This window comes from Pollachius pollachius, assembly GCF_949987615.1.
Source record: "Pollachius pollachius genome assembly, chromosome: 15".
NCBI lineage: Eukaryota > Metazoa > Chordata > Actinopteri > Gadiformes > Gadidae > Pollachius > Pollachius pollachius.
The window spans coordinates 19,870,927-19,891,413 of record NC_136948.1 but is presented as its reverse complement, the minus strand read 5'-3'; the positions used below and the strand labels follow the sequence as shown (position 1 = coordinate 19,891,413).

At 47.5% G+C, this 20,487-nt stretch overlaps 1 protein-coding gene across 1 annotated transcript in view; it reads right to left on the bottom strand.

Moving 5' to 3' along the window:
- syne1b (spectrin repeat containing, nuclear envelope 1b) overlaps positions 1 to 20,487 on the bottom strand; it is a 125,657-nt gene that overhangs the window by 35,231 nt on the left and 69,939 nt on the right. Inside the window, 28 exon segments of the mRNA XM_079752688.1 lie at positions 289 to 408; positions 517 to 618; positions 943 to 1,167; positions 3,690 to 3,845; positions 4,149 to 4,280; positions 5,053 to 5,206; positions 5,690 to 5,790; positions 6,904 to 7,035; positions 7,246 to 7,464; positions 8,829 to 9,005; positions 9,544 to 9,741; positions 10,167 to 10,328; positions 10,803 to 10,916; positions 11,252 to 11,395; positions 11,958 to 12,140; positions 12,623 to 12,766; positions 13,199 to 13,381; positions 13,902 to 14,024; positions 14,350 to 14,535; positions 15,061 to 15,198; positions 15,458 to 15,640; positions 15,755 to 15,907; positions 16,468 to 16,623; positions 17,227 to 17,392; positions 17,743 to 18,011; positions 18,402 to 18,620; positions 19,154 to 19,298; positions 19,932 to 20,269. Of these exon segments, the coding sequence (XP_079608814.1) occupies positions 289 to 408; positions 517 to 618; positions 943 to 1,167; positions 3,690 to 3,845; positions 4,149 to 4,280; positions 5,053 to 5,206; positions 5,690 to 5,790; positions 6,904 to 7,035; positions 7,246 to 7,464; positions 8,829 to 9,005; positions 9,544 to 9,741; positions 10,167 to 10,328; positions 10,803 to 10,916; positions 11,252 to 11,395; positions 11,958 to 12,140; positions 12,623 to 12,766; positions 13,199 to 13,381; positions 13,902 to 14,024; positions 14,350 to 14,535; positions 15,061 to 15,198; positions 15,458 to 15,640; positions 15,755 to 15,907; positions 16,468 to 16,623; positions 17,227 to 17,392; positions 17,743 to 18,011; positions 18,402 to 18,620; positions 19,154 to 19,298; positions 19,932 to 20,269 (4,722 nt within the window).

Genomic DNA, 20,487 nt, shown 5'->3' with positions numbered 1-20,487 from the left:
TGGCTGGTACCACTACCATTTGAACACTTTACACATACACTTAACACTTAACTACAACTCATTACTTATTATTACTTATTACTTATTACCACTGTCTTAGAATTTGACTTTTGTGTACTTAAGAAGGAATAAAAGTGATTCTGATTCTGATTCTGATCCTGACTAAAGGACTGTGGAGTCAGTAGTAGGGTGGTGTATGGTCGGGTACAGAGTCGGCTATGTGGGGCTACCTGGAGTCAGTAGTTGGGTGGTGTATGGTCGGGTACAGAGTGGGCTATGCTGGGCTACCTGCAGTTTGAGCAGCTTGTTGGTGGAGGGCTCGTCTGCCTGCAGCGCCGCCCCTCTGCTCTTCAGCTCTGTGATCCTCTGCTCAAAGTCTCTCAGGTTGTCCTCTGCATCGCCGATCACCTGGGGACCACAGACCATCTCATCAGCAGCTCATAATAAGCCCCACAGCCATGGTTGTAGTTCAGTGGTACCCAGGGTACCATTGAACCACATGTTTGCGATCTGTACCTCCAGTTGTTGGGAGGCGGGTTTGTCCATGGCTCCGGCTAACGTCTGGAGGATCTGGCACTTGGTTTCGATCAGAGCAGTCTGGAGCAGCTGCAGCTCCGTCTGTGGACCCAAACAATTGCTTTCAGACACGAAGATAACACCTCGCTCCTGCCAAAGTATCCTTCTTTAACTTAGAAAGTAGATTTTAATTTGAATGTGATTTCAATCGTCTTTGACCTCAGGTACGGTCGTGAATGAGCTTTATATCCGCAGACCCCCTTACACACTAATAAATTCAAATTAATTATAAATAATCAATGAATAATTATAATAATTCTGAATTTCTTCTTATTCTTATTATTAAACTTAGGAACAGTAATTTATCAAAATGTATTATAAAAGGAATATTATTATTAATGATTCATTTAGAAGCAGCGGCGAGACCTGATTGGCCGTGAGCTGGTGCATCCTCGTCCGCATGTGGTCGCAGCGCAGGCTGAGGGCGGAGCCCAGCGCGGCCAGCCGCTCCCTCAGGCAGTCCAGGGTGTCCCCCACCAGGCCGTCCTCCAGCAGGGCCGGCTCGGCAGGGCCCAGGGCCCCCGGTCCAGACAGCAGGGTCTGGCTGTGCCTCACCTCCTCAGCCACGGCCCGCACCTCACTCTCTAGGGTCTAACACAGAGAGAGAGAGAGAGAGAGAGAGACAGAGACAGAGACAGAGAGCGAGAGAGAGAGAGACAGAGACGGAGAGAGAGAGCGAGAGAGACAGAGAGAGAGACAGAGAGAGAGAGAGACAGAGACAGAGACGGAGAGAGAGTCAGAGACAGAGACAGAGAGAGAGCGAGAGAGACAGAGACAGAGAGAGACAGAGAGAGAGAGAGACAAAGAGACAGAGAGACAGAGAGAGAGAGAGAGAGAAAGAGAGACAGAGAGAAAGAGACAGAGACAGAGAGAGAGAGAGAGACAGAGACAGAGAGCGAGAGAGACAGAGAGAGAGAGTGAGAGAGACAGAGAGAGAGAGAGACGAGAGACAGAGAGAGAGAGAGACAGAGAGAGACAGAGAGAGAGTGAGAGCGAGAGAGAGAGAGAGACAGAGAGAGAGCAAACTCAAATTACAGAAAACTTAGCAAACTTAACTTAACAAATTAGAATTGGCCATCAAAGACTCCCAGAACCCTTTAGATCTATTTATCACTGAAAAACAAGTGGAAGAAAAATTAAACAACCTTAAGCCAAAAAAATCAAGCGGAATTGACGGCATCCTAAACGAGATGTTGAAACACAGCAGTAAAAAAATCAGATTGGCTATTCTAAAATTATTCAATTTGATCCTGAGTGTAGGTTACTTCCCAGACATCTGGAATCGTGGTCTCATAACACCTATTTTTAAAAATGGAAATAAATCTGGAATGGAATGGAAATAAATTCGCCTACAACCACACATCTACCACACAGTCAGTGTCAACACCCGGAACACTCAGGTTCTCAATACAAAGAACGGGGCACATATCAATGAACATGGCTAGGTCCCTTTGACTAACTATTTAGGCCTGAAAATAAGTCCCACTGGAAGTTTCAATCCAGCAGTCAATGAACTGAGAGAGAAAGCATGCAGGGCTTTTTATGCAATCAAAAGACAAATTTACATTCAGATTCAAATTCTAATTTGGCTCAAACTACTTCAAGCAATTATTGAACCCATCCTGCTCTATGGAAGTGAAGTGTGGGGCCCACAAACAAACCAACTTTTTGACCAATGGGAAAAACATTCAATTTAAATTGCAAACACTGAATTTTGTAAAAGCATTCTGCAGGTACACAGGACAACCACTAACAACGCCTGCAGAGCTGAATTAGGTCAGTATCCACTTCTATTAAAAATCCAAAAACGATCAATTAAATATTGGCTACATCTAAAACAAAGTGACCCGCACTCCTTCCAGCACAAAGCCCTGCAAAGCCAAGAGATGAACAGGAGTCCTCTCACTCAGCTGGTCCTGAGGCTCTGTCCACAGACGGGTTCCCCCTCTGCTCTACCCCAGGACCAGTCGGAGAACATATCAATTAGACTCAACCAAATTATAAAACATCAGAAACAAACCTACCTCACCCATTGGAACACTAAAACACACACACAGAGCAAAATGCAGTGTTATCTGGCCCTAAATAGACAGTACACTGTGGCCCCCTACCTGACCACAGTCACTGATGTTAGACACAGAGTGTTGTTAACAAAGTACAGACTGAGCGCTCACAGCCTGGCCATAGAAACAGGCCACCATAAGAAATCATGGCTGCCCAAAGAGGAGCGGCTGTGCCAGCAGTGTGAAGAAGCTGCTGTAGAGACCGAGCAGCACTTCCTCCTGCCCCAAATTCAAAAATGTCTGTGAAATATGCTTTAGCAAATTCGGCCAAAAACACCCACATTTTATAAACTCCCATGTAGACCAACTACAAATATTAATGGGAGAGAGAAAAGAGAGCTCCGTCCTCGCAGGACAGTTTATTTCAGCTTGCCACAAGATGAGAGGATGACATTCTACACCATGCCTCACTGTTTGATTGATTACTGATTATTAGTAACCTATAATGCGTTTTATGTAGCTTTTCATTTCATTAATTTAATGACTTTTTTTTTTCTGTATGTACATATGTATGTTTCTATATAACATATCTGTATGTTATGTTATATTGTTACAGGTTGATATATGTACATATTGTTCTGGCGTTCTCTATTGTTATTATATGTAATATTTGTAATACTGTAATGCTTTGGCAACACTGTTTGGTTTACCAATAGTCATGCTAACAAAGCTTTTTTGAATTGAATTGAGAGAGAGAGAGAGGATTTAAATCCTGTGCTCTCGGTATGGTAGTATATAGACTATGTAATGTTACGTAACACCTTTAATTTCTTTTATATTGAAACAATTTTTTAAGAAGTGGTTATAGATTCATGTTCTATGTGTATAGAATATGTGAATGTGAGGTACAAACCAATTGGGTTTTAATAAAATGAAATGCTTTTGAAGGCGTTGTAAAATATAAAGACTATATAATAATAAAACAACGATAGATTCTTACCTCTTGCCTCTGAAGACATTAAAACAGCAAGACTTTATAATCATATAACAACATCTTGCTTCTGAAGAAGTATTGGCATATAAAGACTATATTAGTATATAACAACACACCTCCTGCTTCTGAAGGAGCGTCTCGGGGTTCTCAGTGAGCAGCACAGAGCCGGAGAAGAGGGTGTTCTCTACGTGGTCCAGCCAGGAGGAAGAGGACGAGACAGCCGCGTACAGCTGCTGCTCCGCCTGGGACCCCCCTCGCTGAAGGCCCCCCGGCTGCAGACACACAACACCATCAGCATCACAACGCTGGAGTGCTGGGCAATAGATTGACTTCAATATCTGGATAGGAGACGTCGTCTTTTTGAAAACAATAAACAATATGAATGTATTGGTGTTGAAGATGAGGATGAGGTACGTGTTACCTTGTATTAATCAAGGTTTTAAAAAACGTTATCGACTCTCCAAAATATGTTTTGGAACAGGTTTTGCGTCCAAAACAGCCTTGTACTCTCGTAGAGCCCCACCAGCATTAACCAGATATAACCAGTGGGGGTGCAGGCAGACGGGCGGGCGCACCTGCTTGGCTGCGTCCTCCATGGTCTGTCTGAAGCCGTCGAACAGACACTTGATGGATGTGGTGTTGTGGGGCTGAGCCTGGTCTGTATACAGAGACCCCGGTGGGGTCACCCCGGAGGTCCTGGAGTAGACCTGGAACCCCCCCACAGGGAGGGAGAGGAGCCCATCAGCACAAGAACCCTCATCTCATAGACCACAACAAACACCAAAGATGAAGAGGGATATCCGTTCTTCCACGCATAGCAGTATATGACTATTCACTTTTTCCTACTTACTTTAGTTCTTGAAGTCGAGACGTGCACTTTGGTGAGCTGGACTATTGTTGCGGACATTTGGCAACACTTCGAAATGACAGATGGCTACTGTAACTGTTTGCACAACAACCATGTTTTCTTTGGCTGCTCTGCCCATTTTGACCTTAAAATTAGCTTGTGCAGAACTTTGATTGTTCTCAGCGTAAATAGAGATAGATATAAATGTGTATGTATAGGGCTTGTACAACCCAAGGTCACAATGCATTGACCGCTGCCATTTTGGAATCATAGGAACAATGGTAGTAATGTTGTTTTGGTCATTATTTTGAGACAAATTATGAAATTAGTTTTCATTATGTTGAGACAATGTTGTGTTTGATACTGCCACATCAGTTCTCATGTAAGATGTGGGAAACATGTTTTCATTTGCCTAGCTCACAGAACATTCACTATGTTTTAGGATTCTGCATTACTACCACTCTGTTGATTCCTCTCCACATGGCGGTGTATCGGCAACTAATTAAGACCATGATGCATTCTGATGTACAACCCCTATTGGATGCTACTCACACGATGAAAACAATGTGTGAACTTATCAGCCTTATCCTTGTCCTAATCCTCCTCCCAGTTTTTCTATAAGGGGTCTTTACCGGCTGCTGGTGCTCCTGCTCCAGGGTCTTGTGCAGCAGCTGCAGTTTGGTCCTGAGCTCCAGTCTCAAGCTCTCCCAGCGCTGCCTGCTCTGCTCCTGGCAGGCCTGTGCCTCCCTCTCCACCAGGGCCTCCGCCGAGAAGGGCTCCGTGGTGCTGGGGGAGGGTGGGGGGGGGGGGGGGGGGGGGGGAGAGAGAGGGGAGAGGGTGAGGAGGTGGACAAGGGGGAATACATAAATCAATTTATAGGTGTTCTCTGCATTCTCCTTGATTGGGAATTTATTGGGAACTTTCGTCTATATTTCGTTTTATTTATTGTCTTATTGTTTACAGAGGCAGGTTAATAGGTTGTACAGCTCTGTATAACCATGGTTCTGTGAGCTGTTTGAATAGCATGTTGAGGGATGGATGGATCTGCTGATTGGCTGAGTGTTGACAAGCTCTGTGATGTTTGGCTGCATGTTGAGAAGCTGAATGCCGATTGGCCGTGTGTCGACAAGCTGCATGCTGATTGGCCGTGTGTCAAAAATTGTGTGCTGATGGGGCATGCGTTGACATGCTGCAGGACGATTGGCTGTGTATTGTCGCTCTCCATGCTGATTGGCTGCGTCAAAGGACTGCATGCTGATTGGTTGATACCTGGCACTGCTAGGCGAGGCCTGCTGGATGAGGATCTCCTCTCCTCTGCTGGCCACCGACTGGAGCAGCTTCTTCTGCTCTGACAGCTGCTCCTCTAGCTCCTGCAAAAGTGAGCAAGTGTTCAGTCATGTTTCTCCGACCTAGTATCATTTAGGGCTCTGACCAGTGTTGCCAGATTGGGCTAGATTCCCCGCCCATTCTGGACAACCCTGGCTGCTAAAGCCCATCTCGCAAAACTGGCTCTGACACAGTACCACATTTACATGCCATGTATCTCCTACCTAGTATATGTTAGGGCTCTGACCAGTGTTGCCAGATTGGGCGGGAAATCTGGCCCAATCTGGCAACACTGGCTCTGACACAGTACCACAGCTACATACCATGTAGTTTTGCACTGCAAAAATGTTGTACTACACATCAATAGTGCTTAATGCGGTCTAATGTCGAAATGTTCCCCTCAATGCGGTTCAATTTTGTTTCTCATCAGCCTGAAGTTGCCCAGAGGGCAGTCTGCCAAGGACTGGTTCAATAATCACCATATTACACCACTCGTTGATCAATTAACCTCACAATGTAAAATAAGGAGAGAGGATGCCACCACAATAATGGTTCAATTATTATTCATATTTTGAGTTTTGCTCTGACTGTATGGATGGGGGAGGTAAGGCAAGGGTAGAGTCTCCCCATGTCCATTTGTTGTAAAGAACCAAAGCAGTGGTGAGGAAAGAAGCACTGAAAGAAGCACGGGCGCTATGTTGGAGCCATTGGCTTCTGTTCAGTTCATAAAATGTTTACTGGCGATGTTAGCCCATATGCACAACCCCTCCCTCCCTCCCCCAGCCTGGACTGTCTCTTCTACTGTTTCCATTATTCCACTTTATCCTTGCAATGTTGTACTTACCATGACACCCATTCTCATAGAGCACTTTACGATGCATACTGAATCACAGGGTCAGCCCTGTTACTGCAACCAGCTCATGCTTATACTTTTATTTCACTATCTTTTATTGTCCATTTTATTCATGTGGATATGAATAATATCATCCTGTTTATGTTGTATGTGTATGCTGTGTGTGATGTCTTTTAGCTACTGGTTTGTTTTTTACTTTCCCCTGGGGTTCAATGAAGTATCAATCTATCGATCTATCTGCCTGAATCTGCGCTCCTGTGTTTAGATTGTTGTGGTAGTAAAGTGTTTGATTATGGAGGGCGACCTTCTGCCTCTTGAGGCTGTCCTGGCGCTGCTGGCAGCGGGTGGTGTGGGCCTGGGCCAGCCAGTCCTGGGAGCTGGGGCTGTAGGACGGACTGGAGTCAGAGCCGCTGGACTCCTGGTCCTGCAGACATCCCTGATAGGAGCAGGGGACGGAGGAGATCAGTCACATAGAGGAGGATATTTGATATTTTCATGAAAGGTGACACATGCATTAAGGTAAGGGTATTGGTATGATTGTATTACTTTGTTTTGTTTGTGTTTACTGTTTTAGTCATTTAGCTCCTCCTCTCCTCCACACCTCTCCTCCACCTCCTACTCCTCTCCTCCTCCTCCTCCTCCTCACCTGGATGCTGCCCTGCCTCTCCTGCAGCATGCCCTGGAGCTCCTCCAGGCTGTCCTTCAGCGTGACCAGCTTCCCCGCCAGCCGCTCCGCCTCCTCCTTGGTGGTGTGTCCTCCCTCTCCTCCTCCTTCTCCTCCCCCCTCCGTCTGCAGCAGGCTCTGGCTGTGGAGGGAGAGCTCGGCGAGTGCCAGCACCTTCTCCTCGATCTCCAGCAGCATGTTCTGCAGCAGCAGGAGCAGAGACGCCAGCTCAAACATGCTGCCTCCTCCTCCCCGCTCGCCTCCCCCCTGGGGAGCGCCCGCCGGAGGAGGTCAAGACGACCAGAGTTCCAGGGTGGTCTCCCTCTGCGTCTCCCTCTCTCTCCCCTAATCCAGCAGCTCTCCCTGGGCCGGGACTAGCGAGGGCGCTCCCTCCTCTGCTTTCTTCTCCAGCCCGCCTCCCGGGCCTCCTCCCCTTCCGTGCGTCCTGTGAGCGGTAATCCCTCCCGCCACATGCCCGCGTCCCGAGGCCACGACGCACGTCCTCACGACCACAACAACCAACAGGAGCAGCTCTTAAGAGCTTCAGTCCTGGCCCGGATCAACTAAAGACCCCCATCGAGGGTAGGACTCGTCCCCTGTTGTCTTGGTCTCACAGCTTTCTGTTGTCCTCCATACGCTCAGAGGCTCAGACAGGTGATTTACTCCTCCCCAGGTGTAGTGCTGAACCTCCTCTCTGACCCACTCACACACGCCAGGATTTCCGCCTTGATCCATTCACCACGTAGTACGCCCCGGCTCTGCACGCAACAGCCAATCCCGTCAGTGGGAACGGTAGCTCATTTCAATTCTACACCCCCCCCCCATGGCCCAGCCCCATTGGCCTTGCCTTGTCTAGCAGGCTCCCTCGGCTGCTTAGAAGATATCTGCATAATCTTCTTAGCAGCTACCGCGCTACAGCCACTAGGCCGCACCACTATTCGAAGGCTAAGTAGGCTATTGCTCTTGTTTACCCTCTGACATTTCCTGACCCCTAAGCCCCCCCCGCCCCAACTCCCCCCCCCCACACACACACAAACACACCCACACACACACACCTCTCCCCCCCACAGTACTAACTCAAGTACTTTATTGTTCACTTGAAAAACTTTTAAAAAGGGAAACAATATTTACCAATATACGGTAAAGTTATATCCAATGGCATTATAACGGTTATTTATTCTGTGAGCTTGAGCCCATAGAATCGAATCAACACGAAGCAACTTTGGTCACTTTCTGTGTGTTTTTACTGCAGCTACGTACAGTAACACAGACAGTAGAGAGGAGGGGAGGGGGGGAGAGGAGGGGGGGAGAGGAGGAAGGGAGGGAAGGAGAGGAGGAGGGGAGGAGGAGGGGAGGAGGGGAGGGAAGGAGAGGAGGAGGGGAGGAGGGCAAGAGGGGAGGGGAGGAGTGGGAAGGAGGGAAGGAGAGGAGGTGGGGAGGAGGGCAAGAGGGGATGGGAGGAGAGGGAAGGAAGAGAGGAGGGCAGGAGGGGAGGGGAGGAGAGGGGAGGAGGGGAGGGGAGGAGAGGAGAGGAGGGGAGGAGGGGAGGAATGAGGCTGAGGTACCTGACAGTCTTCCAGCTGGGCCTCCATGTCCTCCTCCCCCTGAGGCGGGGGCTGCAGGATGGCGCCGATGCCCCCCCGGGCGCCGGCCAGCCAGCGGCCCAGCTCGTCCGCCTGCCCCAGGTACAGCTGCACCGTGTTGTCTTGCTGCTGGCGCTCCAGCCGCTCGCTGAAGCGCTCCTGATAAGGGGGAGGGGGGGGATCACATTCTGTTCCACTAACTGCCCTTTGTTGGGTGGGCCTTTTCCCTGACCCTCCTGGGAAGGTCGAGGAGCAAGGGCTCCAGCTGATTAGGCAGGGCTACGTCTCCCTTGATGACATCCTGAGGAGTTCCGTCTATTGTTTACTACCATCTGGTTAACCAATACTATAGTTTGAGTGGGGAGCAGAGCTGTTCTCAGCATCCTAAGACCTGTCTGCCACTGCATAGGAAGGCCTTGCTTTTGCCAATGCATTTGACTTCTCCTTGCGGAGGTCTTAAAGAGACGAAGGGTGAACTCCCATCTGAGGCCTCTGATTATTGTATGTTTGTTGTATGTTTGTTGTATGTTTTGTATGTTTATTATAAATAAGTTCGGAAGACTCTTTGTTCTTAAACAGTTTAGACAGAAACCGATTGGCGTGGTGCAAAATTCCCACCACAATAACCCAGGGGATGACACTAACACCAGTCTAGAGCCCAACACACCACCATATCAGGGGTCCCTGCTGGCGTTACCTCCAGCAGCTGTTGCTTCCCAGAGGCCTTCATGTGGATGGTGGCCATCCTCTGGGCCAGCACGGCCAGGGACGACTGCATGGCCAGCTGGTCGGCCGTGTCGCCCACGCCCGCCGCGTCCCCGCTCAGGTCCTCCGAGAAGCTGGCCTGCAGCCCGTCGATCTCCCCCTGGAGCGCCTGGATCTCCAACGTCAGCTCCTGCGGAGTGTGCGCATGTAATGTGTGTGTGTGTGTTGTGTGGTATGTGTGTGTGTGTTTGTGAGAATACATTTATTAGAGGTAGCACAGGAGTACCACAGAATTATAATGACACTGTACTTTGAGTTTAAGGTGTGTTCTTTTGTGATGTATATATTCTCCAAACCGCTCTAGATGTTGGATAATCAACATTTTTTAACTAAATAGCAGTTTATTATTAAATTATAAATAATAGATCTGCAATATATATCGCATCTGATAATCACTCTACACACTTAATGTCTCACAATAAGAAATTATCTTGAGTGTGTAGTTAACACACATCGGTTTGAATTTGGATTTTGATTGACAAAACTTTGAATCCAATCGACTGCCAGATCATTACTGCGGAGAGAGGAGGGGAGGGGCTGGGGGCGGAGTCTAACCTGATGGGCCTCCATGAGGCTGGTGGGGCTCCTGTCCCCGGGCAGAGCCTGGCTCAGCTGGGTCTCCAGACTCTCCATCTTAGCGGAGATGGACTGCAGGGAGCCCTGGTAGCGCTGCTGCTTCTCCAAGGCCTCGTAAAGAGACTTCTGCTTCTCACTGATCTGAGGGGAGAGAGAGGGGCAGGGGTTATCTCATGGCGCCATCGTCGCTATTATGGGCGGCTAGAAAAATTAAGGCAAGCAATCGTCCTTTAGATCCCTTCTGAAGAGCCATTTTTATAGATGTCCTTATGTATGACATCATACTACGTTTTTATCAGATCTTTTTATTTATCTTCAGAACATAGAATTTTATTCATGTTTTCATCAATTCACCATTTATTTTACTCCATTATATAACAACGCTGATTGAATTTTAAGCAATTTTCCTCTTTCTTCCAAAGAAAGAAAAAAGAGAGAAATGGATCTAAGGATGATAACAAAACACTTTATACCTTACCATAATAATAACATAATATAATATAAATATTAATAATAATATACAACTACTGTTCCTCTAAGGAACTGGCAGAGAAGCGTCAACATCCTCACTTTAAAACATCACTAAAATACAAACCAATAGTCAGTCACACGTACCACGTTCTTGAGTGTTTCCCAGGACCTCTGCAGGTCGTCCAGGTTGGCCACGGTATCGAAGGTGGGGTCGTACAGCTGCTGGACGGGGGCTCTGGTGAGGGTCCCACGCCCCGCCTACAACCACACATCCACCACACAGTCAGTGTCAACACCCGGAACACTCAGGTTCTCAATACAAAGAACGGGGCACATATCAATGAACATGGCTAGGTCCCTTTGATTAGACTGGACAGAATCCCTTCTGCTGTGATTACAACACATTGGGACAGTGTCCTCATAATTTGATCAATCAGAGAGTTGCTCATCCTGAAATATATGTATAAATATATATACTGTGACTTCCATCTGAAAGGCTCTGGGTTTGATCCCTCATGACTAAGTATTAACAATTAGCAACATATATCTATATCTGTATATTTATATATCTATATATATAGGGGAGTAAATACCCTGCTGGCAGTGGTCTGGGTGTGTGCAGCGAGGGACGGGGGAGAGCTGCTGGTGGGCGGGGAGGACAGCTCGCTGGTGACCCCGTCCTCCCCTGATTCCTCGGTGACAGGGGACAGCAGGGTGTGGCACCGGCCCGCCGTCACCTGGAGGTGTAGGCAGAGACGGTAGGTCAGAAGAAGACGGACACACAGATGGAGGCATGGACTGGAAGGGCACAAGGTTCACTTTGATCCGTCACTGCGACTAGGGTTGTAGGTACGATTTAAGAGCTAGGGTTTGAGTGTCATCAGTTAGAAATGGGGTTGGCTATTAGTGATGGAAAGGCTGTGTGAGAAGACCGCTTCTGATGACCAATGTTCTCATACAGAACAGATATTGTCACAGAGCATTTCACTCACTAAGGGCTGGCTTTCTGACCAATCAGGGAATCTTTTCCATGACTTTTTCAGGGAATCCATCTTGTCTGTCAATCCCATTCACAACTCAAAAGCTCACTCTATCTGCATTCTTCTTCCTCTTTTCAACTCTCAAACTTTACAGCATCTTTAGGTTAACCACCAGTATGTTTCAAAATTGAAAGAAAGAGTGAGACAAAGAGTGAGTGGAATATAAATTCATTCATTTTGTTCAACGTGTCCTAACAATTGAGCTAGTCTAAAGCAGCGATGGATTGATCCAGCGCTGATGCGTTTCCTGCTCTGTTACCGTGACAGATGGGGCCTTCTGGGCCCTCTCCTCGTCAAGGTGGTCCAGGCCCACAGGGAGTCCTTCCACGTCGGTGACCGTCAGTAGCATGGTGGCGTGCTTGGCCTTCACCGACACCATCTTACACTTGGAGTTCAGGGACGCGATCTGCTCCTGGTAGCCCTTGATCTTCTGGGCCAGCTCCTGTTCACAATCACACAGAGGGACAGGTTTCACGCACCGTCCATCCATGAGCACTATGAAGAATCAAGTCAAACACTGATCTGAACGCGCTGTCTTCCTGGCCGCTGTCAGTGGATGATAGACTGCAGTCACTTGCCATGCAGACCATGGTCATTACCAAAACGTTCATACTTCCCCAACTCAAAAACAGCAATATTTGTTGCAACACCCGTGGCTTGTTTATATATTGGTGCGCTCTTAAAAAATGGCAATTAGTACTATCTTTAAATAAAACAAATGAATTACAATACTGCAATAGTAAATGATATTGATCCACAATGCAGCAACTTCAGATGACATTGGAATGAGACAACCGCTGCCTACAAGCATCACAATAAGGCGCATATGGGTGCATGTGTGAATGTTTGCATGTGTGCATGAGTGAATGTGTGACCACGTGAATCCATGAAGGAGTGTGAATGCGTGACTGAGTGTGTGTGTACCTCGTGGTGGATGATCTGGGCCTGCAGCTCCTGGATGCTGCTGGTGGAGAAGGGCCGGTCCTGGATCACCCCGTGGGCCTCCTCGATCAGCCCCTGGAGCTCCCGCACCTCCTGCTCATACTGCTCATACTGCACCACCGACTCCTGGGGGAGGAACACCCACCACATCCTGTTGGAGCATCGACCCATAGGCAGTGTAGTGGCTGGGGGCGGTAACCCGACTCCAAACCCAGAGAGGCACTGGGTTCGATCCGCAATTCATGACTCCTTGTTAGGTGTCCTGGAGTGAAGACGCTGAACCCTTACCTGCTTAAAAACTTGGTTCTAAGAGAATTCAAAGTTTGAACCATTTTCAAACCTTCAATGAAGCAAGTAATCAAGTGTCAATTTTCATAAATCAACCTCCCAAATGTATCCGTGTTATTCTATGTTTTTTTTTAAACTTTTATAGCTTGTCCTTGTTGTGTTTTTTCCTCTTGTGAAACCGCCAGTATTGCAGGTTTAAACGAAAAAGCACTTGAAAAAACCAAAACACAACCAAACAGTTTGACAGCAGATGAGGCGGGCAGCGAGTACCTGCAGGATGTTGCACTGCTGTATGGCCACGTGCTGCAGCTGGCTGGCCTCCTGCTGCAGACGCAGCGCCGTGCGGCAGATGGCCAGGTTGGGCATCACCTCCTCGGGCACGCGCAGCGCACTCTGACACATCTGCACCGCCTGCACCAGCTGCTTGAAGCTCTCCATATCCGCCAGGAGACGCTGACACACAGAGAGAGAGAGAGAGTGTAGTGGAGAACCAGGCCACATGTTGGGGACACAGTTGGTCAAATGTAATTACTGATACTAATTGACATTGTTTATGAAAATTGTTGTTAATGTTGCTATGGATTTAAATGTGAGGAATATCACGAAAACATTTTCTGTAAATGCAGATGGACAATCATGTTGTAAAGATCAAACCTAAAGAATCTTATCTGATTCAATCAAATGTAATTCTAGAACTTGATTTCCCTTGGAACGTGGTGATGGGGAGGGAGATGGGAGGTGACAAAGTCACCATTGAATGGCCAGTAAGGCATATATTTTCCGACACTAGTCAATGAAAATAAGATGAAATGATTGACATAGATAGTCAATAAAAACTAATTGAGGATTTTATTGGTTAACGTCCGAGGGTAGATACGTAACCATCCTCCTTCAAGGAATACAAACAGTTAACCCCTGCAAGGCTAGCTAAGAACGGAGCTAACTTGGGTGGTGAGCCTGTCTCCATAGTTACCTGTCGCTGGACCAGCTGCTCCTTGAGGCTCTGGCGGGCCAGCTCTGGGGAGGTGAGGGTGGTCTGGACCTGCTCCAGGGCCCCGTGGAGAGCTTTCACCTCGTACTCCAGCGCCTCCATACTCTGAGGAAACCGCAGGGATGGTGTTAGGGTGAAAGATTTTATTAACGTCTACCTGTGTAAATCTATATAGATAATCGTACATCTAACCGAATATCAAATCCTGCTCTGGTGATGAAGGGTCTGTGTGTTTGAATGTAACAAGCGTGTATAGTGTATTACATGTGTAATAACTGTAATGAAACATGTATTAACTGTAACAAATGTATTTTCAAAGTTACTTTGTGTGTATTAACTGTATATCCAGCCTGTGTAATAACTGTATTGATAATGTTTATTAACTGTATAACCAGCCTGAATCATAACTGTGTTGGTGACGTGTACTAACCTTGTCTGCGTCCTGCAGGCTCTGCAGCCGGGTCTTGATGCTCTGCTGGAGCTCCTCCGCGTGGCGGCTGAGTTCACACACCTGCTGGGTCAGAGCCTCCACCTGCAGCACCTCAGACAGCAGCTCCACCTTCTCCGCCATGGACTCCAGGTCCCCATGGAGCTCCCGAGACTCACGCAGCACCGCCTGAACGCAGGAGACGGAGTCATTACAAGTGGCCTAGGAGTGACCTAGAACAGATTACAGGGGGCCAAGTGTAGCTTTGGCCCAAAATGACTTAAAAGTTACATGAAAGAGTCCAGCTGTAGCAAACACATTTATCTTAAGTGAATTCGAATGGTAAGTGACTTAAAGATAGAATATGTAATTTTCAGCCACTAGAGTGCTTTTTCATTTTATTTTTTTCATGTCTTTTTTTTACATTTTATAATATATTCTTGATATAATATATGTGATGTGGGCATATTTATAAAGGCATTATTTATTTCAAATAGTAGTAAAAGTATGTGTGATTAAATGACGAAGAATATTTTTTATACACAGTACAAGACATTTATTAATACCTATAAGAAAGGGTTGGCAAAAAGTAAAAACGTTGCTTTGAGATTAATGTGTTTACATTAAATGAATTAAAAAATATATAAAGTGCAGCTCGATAAGTGCTCTAAAAGTGACTTAGTCAAACATTTGATATGTGGGCAGTTCCCCTACCTGGTACATCCTGATCTGCTCCTGGAGATGAACGGAGGAGTTCCAGATGATGTTGGCTCTCACCAGGCTCCGGGCCCTCTCGGACCACCTCAGGATGAAGTCCAGCATCTCGTTGTACTCGTCCAGGTAGCAGACAGCCTGGGGAGAAGCAGACACCAGAGAGGTCAGGGCATGGGAACGGATGCACTGCATTATCAACAGAAGTGATAGTTCCAATATAAATGAAACATTAATAACTATTGATACTGCGTTTAATTGTGCTTTTTAATACAATGAACAGTGTGGCCAAGCAAATAACAATTTATCATATTAAATCCGCCATGCCACGCCTAGACTTAAGTTCACATCTATTCAATTCCCTGGATATGAAATGTTCATCACATTGTCCGGCGCTTACCTTTTTAAGCCAGTTGTTCCTAGCGTCGGCCAGCCTGCTGGTATGGTGGTGGATCTCCGACAGCTTGCTCGTAGTATCGCTTAGCTGTTTGGCTAACAGCGGGTTCCTTCGACCAAACTCCTGTATCGCAGCCTCCAGCTCAGACAGAGAGCGGCCACAGCTGTCCAAGTCCTCGGCCAGACTCTGAATATGAAAAATAGAAAAGAGAAACTGTATTAATTCCTTTTTTTTTTTTACCAGGTGGAGTTTCATTGTAACAGTTCTAACTCTTATAACTATAACTTTCAGTTCTCTCACCTTGACCTCGTCTTTGGCATGGTCCACGTCCGGAGACTTCTCCTTGAATTTAGCGGAGATAGCTTTGAGCTTCTCTGATACATCATGGATTTTGGAGCTGAAGTCCTCCTTTATGTCTCTGGTCTTCTGGATTTCCCTCTCTCTGGACAGAACCTGAGACGTAGCAGACAATAGTTTTGCCAATGACACATTTCCTATAGAGGCTGTCTCTAGGATGGATAAAATATAGGATGAATAAAGTAATATAATGGTAAAATCTAAAACTATTATAAAATACTTTTTATAAAACATAATAAATAAAATACATATCTTAAAGTCTCAATGCGTTACATTTCATCTAGCTCGTACCTTAAAATAACCTGGACATATTTGCTGTCAATTCACCAATCAAAATTGATTTCAATAATGTTATCAATAAAATCAGATCCTATAACTGATGTCTTCTACAAATAAAAAATGCTGGCTAGCTGGCTAGCATGCTGTACCTCTCTTTGTTTTCAAGAGCCTTACTCAGACACTCACAGAAACCCCTCCCATTCATGCCATCATATGCTAGTTTGTTATTAACCCTTTTTCTGCAGTCTGGAAGTCTCCTGCCTACTCACTGAGAGGGGTTCAATCTGACATATTGCGACTTTAAATAAAAATATAAACATATAAAAAATTGGAATGGGAATGCGCAGAATCCTAAGAAGAAGAAGGTGGGGTGGTACCTGGTCTTCGATGGCTCCCAGAGCCAGCGACACCTCGGCCAGCTGCATGGAGATCTCCGACGGCAGGATGGTGTACAGGTCCAGGTACTTGGTTTGCTGCTGCTCCGCCACCTTGTCCACGTTCTGACGGTAGGTGATCACATCGCTGTGGACAACCTGCCCACCACAAAATCAGGAAAAGGCTAATTAACCCTGACCCTAATGTGTGTATTAAAGCCTCACCAACAACTGGATCAGCAGAGGGGGATTTGTATAATAATGATAATGACAATAAGAATAATGTTGTTGATCACGTAACACATCTTTTGTTTTTTGTTTGGATATCTCCTATCTCATCTTTACTTTTAGTTTTAGTTCAATTTATTAGTCATTTACATTTTCTGTGCTTGTGTATGTGAAGCACTTTGTAACTGTTTGTTCTAAGAAGGGCAATATAAATAAAGTACCTATTTACGTAGCAACATCTCTCTGTTTTGGCTCAACTCTACCAGCTGTCTGCTTTGTTTTTCCATTCCACATAGCTTTTTTTCTATTTGGATTATAGATAGTTTACACTCGGGTGCTCGGGTGAATGGTTTTCATGAATACATGCATTTACCAGTTTTCACCTTCGGGGTGTAGAGTGTGTTCTGTTTTGGTAGAGTGTGTCCTTTTTTTTCATTTATCCAACCTCAATCAGTTTCTGCTAAACCTTCACTCCATTCATGACCCCTTTCTTGACAATCCAAATGCGTTCAATGAACTCCAAGGTCCGCTCACCTCCAGATTCTGCAGCAGGGCGTCGATGTCCGGGGTGGGGTTGTGGAGCAGCTCCCGGGTCTCCTGGATCCAGGCCTTGATCACGCTCAGGTCCTTTTCCAGCTCCTCCCGCTCCCGCAGCTCCTCGCTGGCCTGGGCGCGCCGGGCCCTGGACTGGGCCAGCAGGCTGGGGGACAGACACAGCAGTACCTCAGGGTGGAGCCCCAGACATCGCAGTACATTTGGTAGTGGAGATTAAAGTTCCTTAGTATTTGAGTAGAACGAGGGCCACTGGAAGGTGGGAGAATCAGAAAATCTGAATTAGGCATAGCATTCATAAACTACAGGGGGGACAAGCACGGAAGACCAAGATCAAGTTTTAAATGACCCAGTCACTGATGGAACTGTAATCCGTTATTTTAATCCTCATTTAGTCTTGTAAATTAAGGTTTTCTAATTAGTATATTTCCTTTGGTCGGGCCGAACCACCTTTGGGATGGGCTCTCTCTCTCCCACCTCCTTCCTACCCCCACACACCTCTCCAGCTGGTCCTGCACGGCCCGGATCTCCTTGAGGCTGGGCAGCTCCTCCTGCTCGGTGGTGGGCGAGGGCACCTCCACCACGTGCAGCAGGCTGAGGGCGTACTGCCGCAGCAGGGTGAGGCCCGACAGCTCCCGCTCGACGTCCTGGCTCAGCAGGTCGTGCTGCTCCTGCAGGCCCTGCAGCGCTGCCTTGGAGGCCTTCTCCACCGCGCTGTCGGGCACGCGGCCCCGCAGCTCCTCAGACACGTCCCGCAGCTTCCCCATCTGGGAGGGAGGGGCGGCGGAGAGGGAGGGGGGGGGATGTGTAAATGAATATAGATATCAGATAGATATCAACAGTAAAATCAAGACAATATGAAAACCTGCGCATGTGTGCAAAGGTGAGGGAAGATCTACGCGGTTTACTGGATAAAAGCACATTGTGGTTAAATCTATATGTCTTTATTATTTTGTACTTCATTGAACGACAGGGAAGGCAGACTGAGGAGGGGGGGGGGGGGGGGGGTAGAAGATGAGAGAATGATGCGTCCCCATGGGGCCTACCACCGACGCCGTGACCAGCTACTGCTTAACCACCCTTTTGTTAATTCGTGCACTTTCTGTTTTGGTGTTGTGGGTCTGAGAGGGTCCCCTGCTCGCTGGGCGCCGGCCTACCTTCTCCCGGAAGGTCCTCCACTCCTGGGCCGTGTCCTCCAGCACCCTCTCCTGGCCGCGGGCCACGCTGCGCAGCCGCGTCCAGCGCTGCCACACAGTGGTCATGGAGCGGCTGATGGTGGCCTTGCTGGCGTCGCTGCCCACCAGCTCCAACTGAGCCGCCTGCTCCTCCAGACCGCTCAGCTTCTCCTGGAAGCCGCTCACCAGGGACACCAGCGACTGGAGCAGGAGGAGGATGAGGGGAGCCGACGTGAGACCAGTGGCCTTCTAGCTGTCTATGCTATACTATGCTATACTATGGATATGTATCTTGGAGCTGGGTGTGGTCCAGTTCTATGTTCAAAATGTCAGCTTGTTTATATGTGTACGGGGGAGCTGCTGAACCCAAAGCAATTACAACCGACCCTGGCTGATTTATCCGTATATGTTTTATAAATGGACGAGACGGTAACGTGGGTTGAAACTCTGAGAGTTGTACTCGGTTTGATTTGTTGTGTCACTTCATTTTTCATCCCATTTGTGCCTTTTATTTTATCTACACTTTTACTCTTTCGTGTCTTCAACTCTGGTCAGCTTTAATTTTCCCCTACCTCTATCTTCTATCTTCTATGAGGCACTTTGAAGCTTGCTGTAAATAAGGTTTATTGACTTGGATGGTATAAATAATCAGTATTAGTGGTTCTCAGACTGTGGTACGCATACCACAGTCTGAGAACCACTGACTCTACCTACAGTACAATAGGGGACAGTACCCGGTGGCTGCACAGCTTGTCCTCTGCCTCCTGGCTGGTCCCGGCCTTGGCCGTGCAGAACTCAGTCAGCTTCTTCTCCGCCTCGTTCATGAGCTCGATGACCGTCTGCCTGGACTCCTGGTAGGCCTTCCACTGGGCCACGCAGCTGGACGGGGGACATCATCCTCATACAGTCAGTGGGCTGCCCATTTCCATGTGACCTCGGTAACGTTCGTCACAAACACTTTGTCCTTTGCCGGTGAACAATCAATTTGGCACTTTGATATAAATAACTATATACATTATAATAATATAATATAAAGGAAATAGTAGTATATTACTGAGTAGTGTCATGGTTCTTTGAGTAGAGGGAAGTAGCATGGTACTTTGAGTATAGTAGAGTAGTAGTGGTTCTTTGAGTTATGTATGTATAACGTATAGATAACAAAGCCTAACAACATCAGAGATTTTTCTTATTTATTTCTGAAGTTATAATATATATGTGTATGCCATTTGGGGGACACTGCTGTTCTCAACCCCTCGATTGGGAACCCTAACCCTGGCAGTGTTAAGGCCCATACACTACACACTCTAATGGGAACCCTAACCCTGGCAGTGTTAAGGCCCATACACTACACACTTGAGTTACACAGGACTACCACCAGTAGAAACAACGCTATGGACACTTTGACCCTACAGCAATGACCAGCGTACAAGACAACGCCATCCCACGCCCCGCACTACCCCCCTACCTGTGTACAACACAATGCCCCCCGATGCCCCCGCGCTAGCCCCCTACCTGTGCAGGACGTCCTGGTGGCACTGCAGCTGGTCCCGGACCTCCACGCCCCTCTGCTGGGCCGAGCCCACGCTGAGGCGGAGCTGCTCCCGGGCCGTGGGGGTGACCAGCCGCTCCAGCTGGCCCGGCAGCTCGCGCAGCTCCTCCAGGTGCAGCAGGAACTCCTGCTCCGTGGACAGGATGTCCTCCTGCTGGCGGAGGCACTCCTCGTAGTTCTCCACGTCCACGCCCAGGCTGGCCTGCTGCAGGAAGGACACGGCCTCCTCCAACCACTCGCACGCCGACTGCATCCGGAAGTGGTAGCGCTGGCACAGGAGCAGCGCCTGCTCCAGGGTGATCTGGGGAGGAGACGCGTGGGTTAACGGTGCCGGAGAGGGAGTTGCCGTCGCTATTCACATCTTGATTTGCCGGTGGATGACCCCCACATTTCAGTGGTCAAGGCATGTTTTCAACAATCTTAAATAATAAAACAATCTGATAATCAAACGTTCATCAATTAAACATAGCAGGAATGAACCCTTATTTGGTCACCTCAATGCCCATTCCCTTCGTTCAC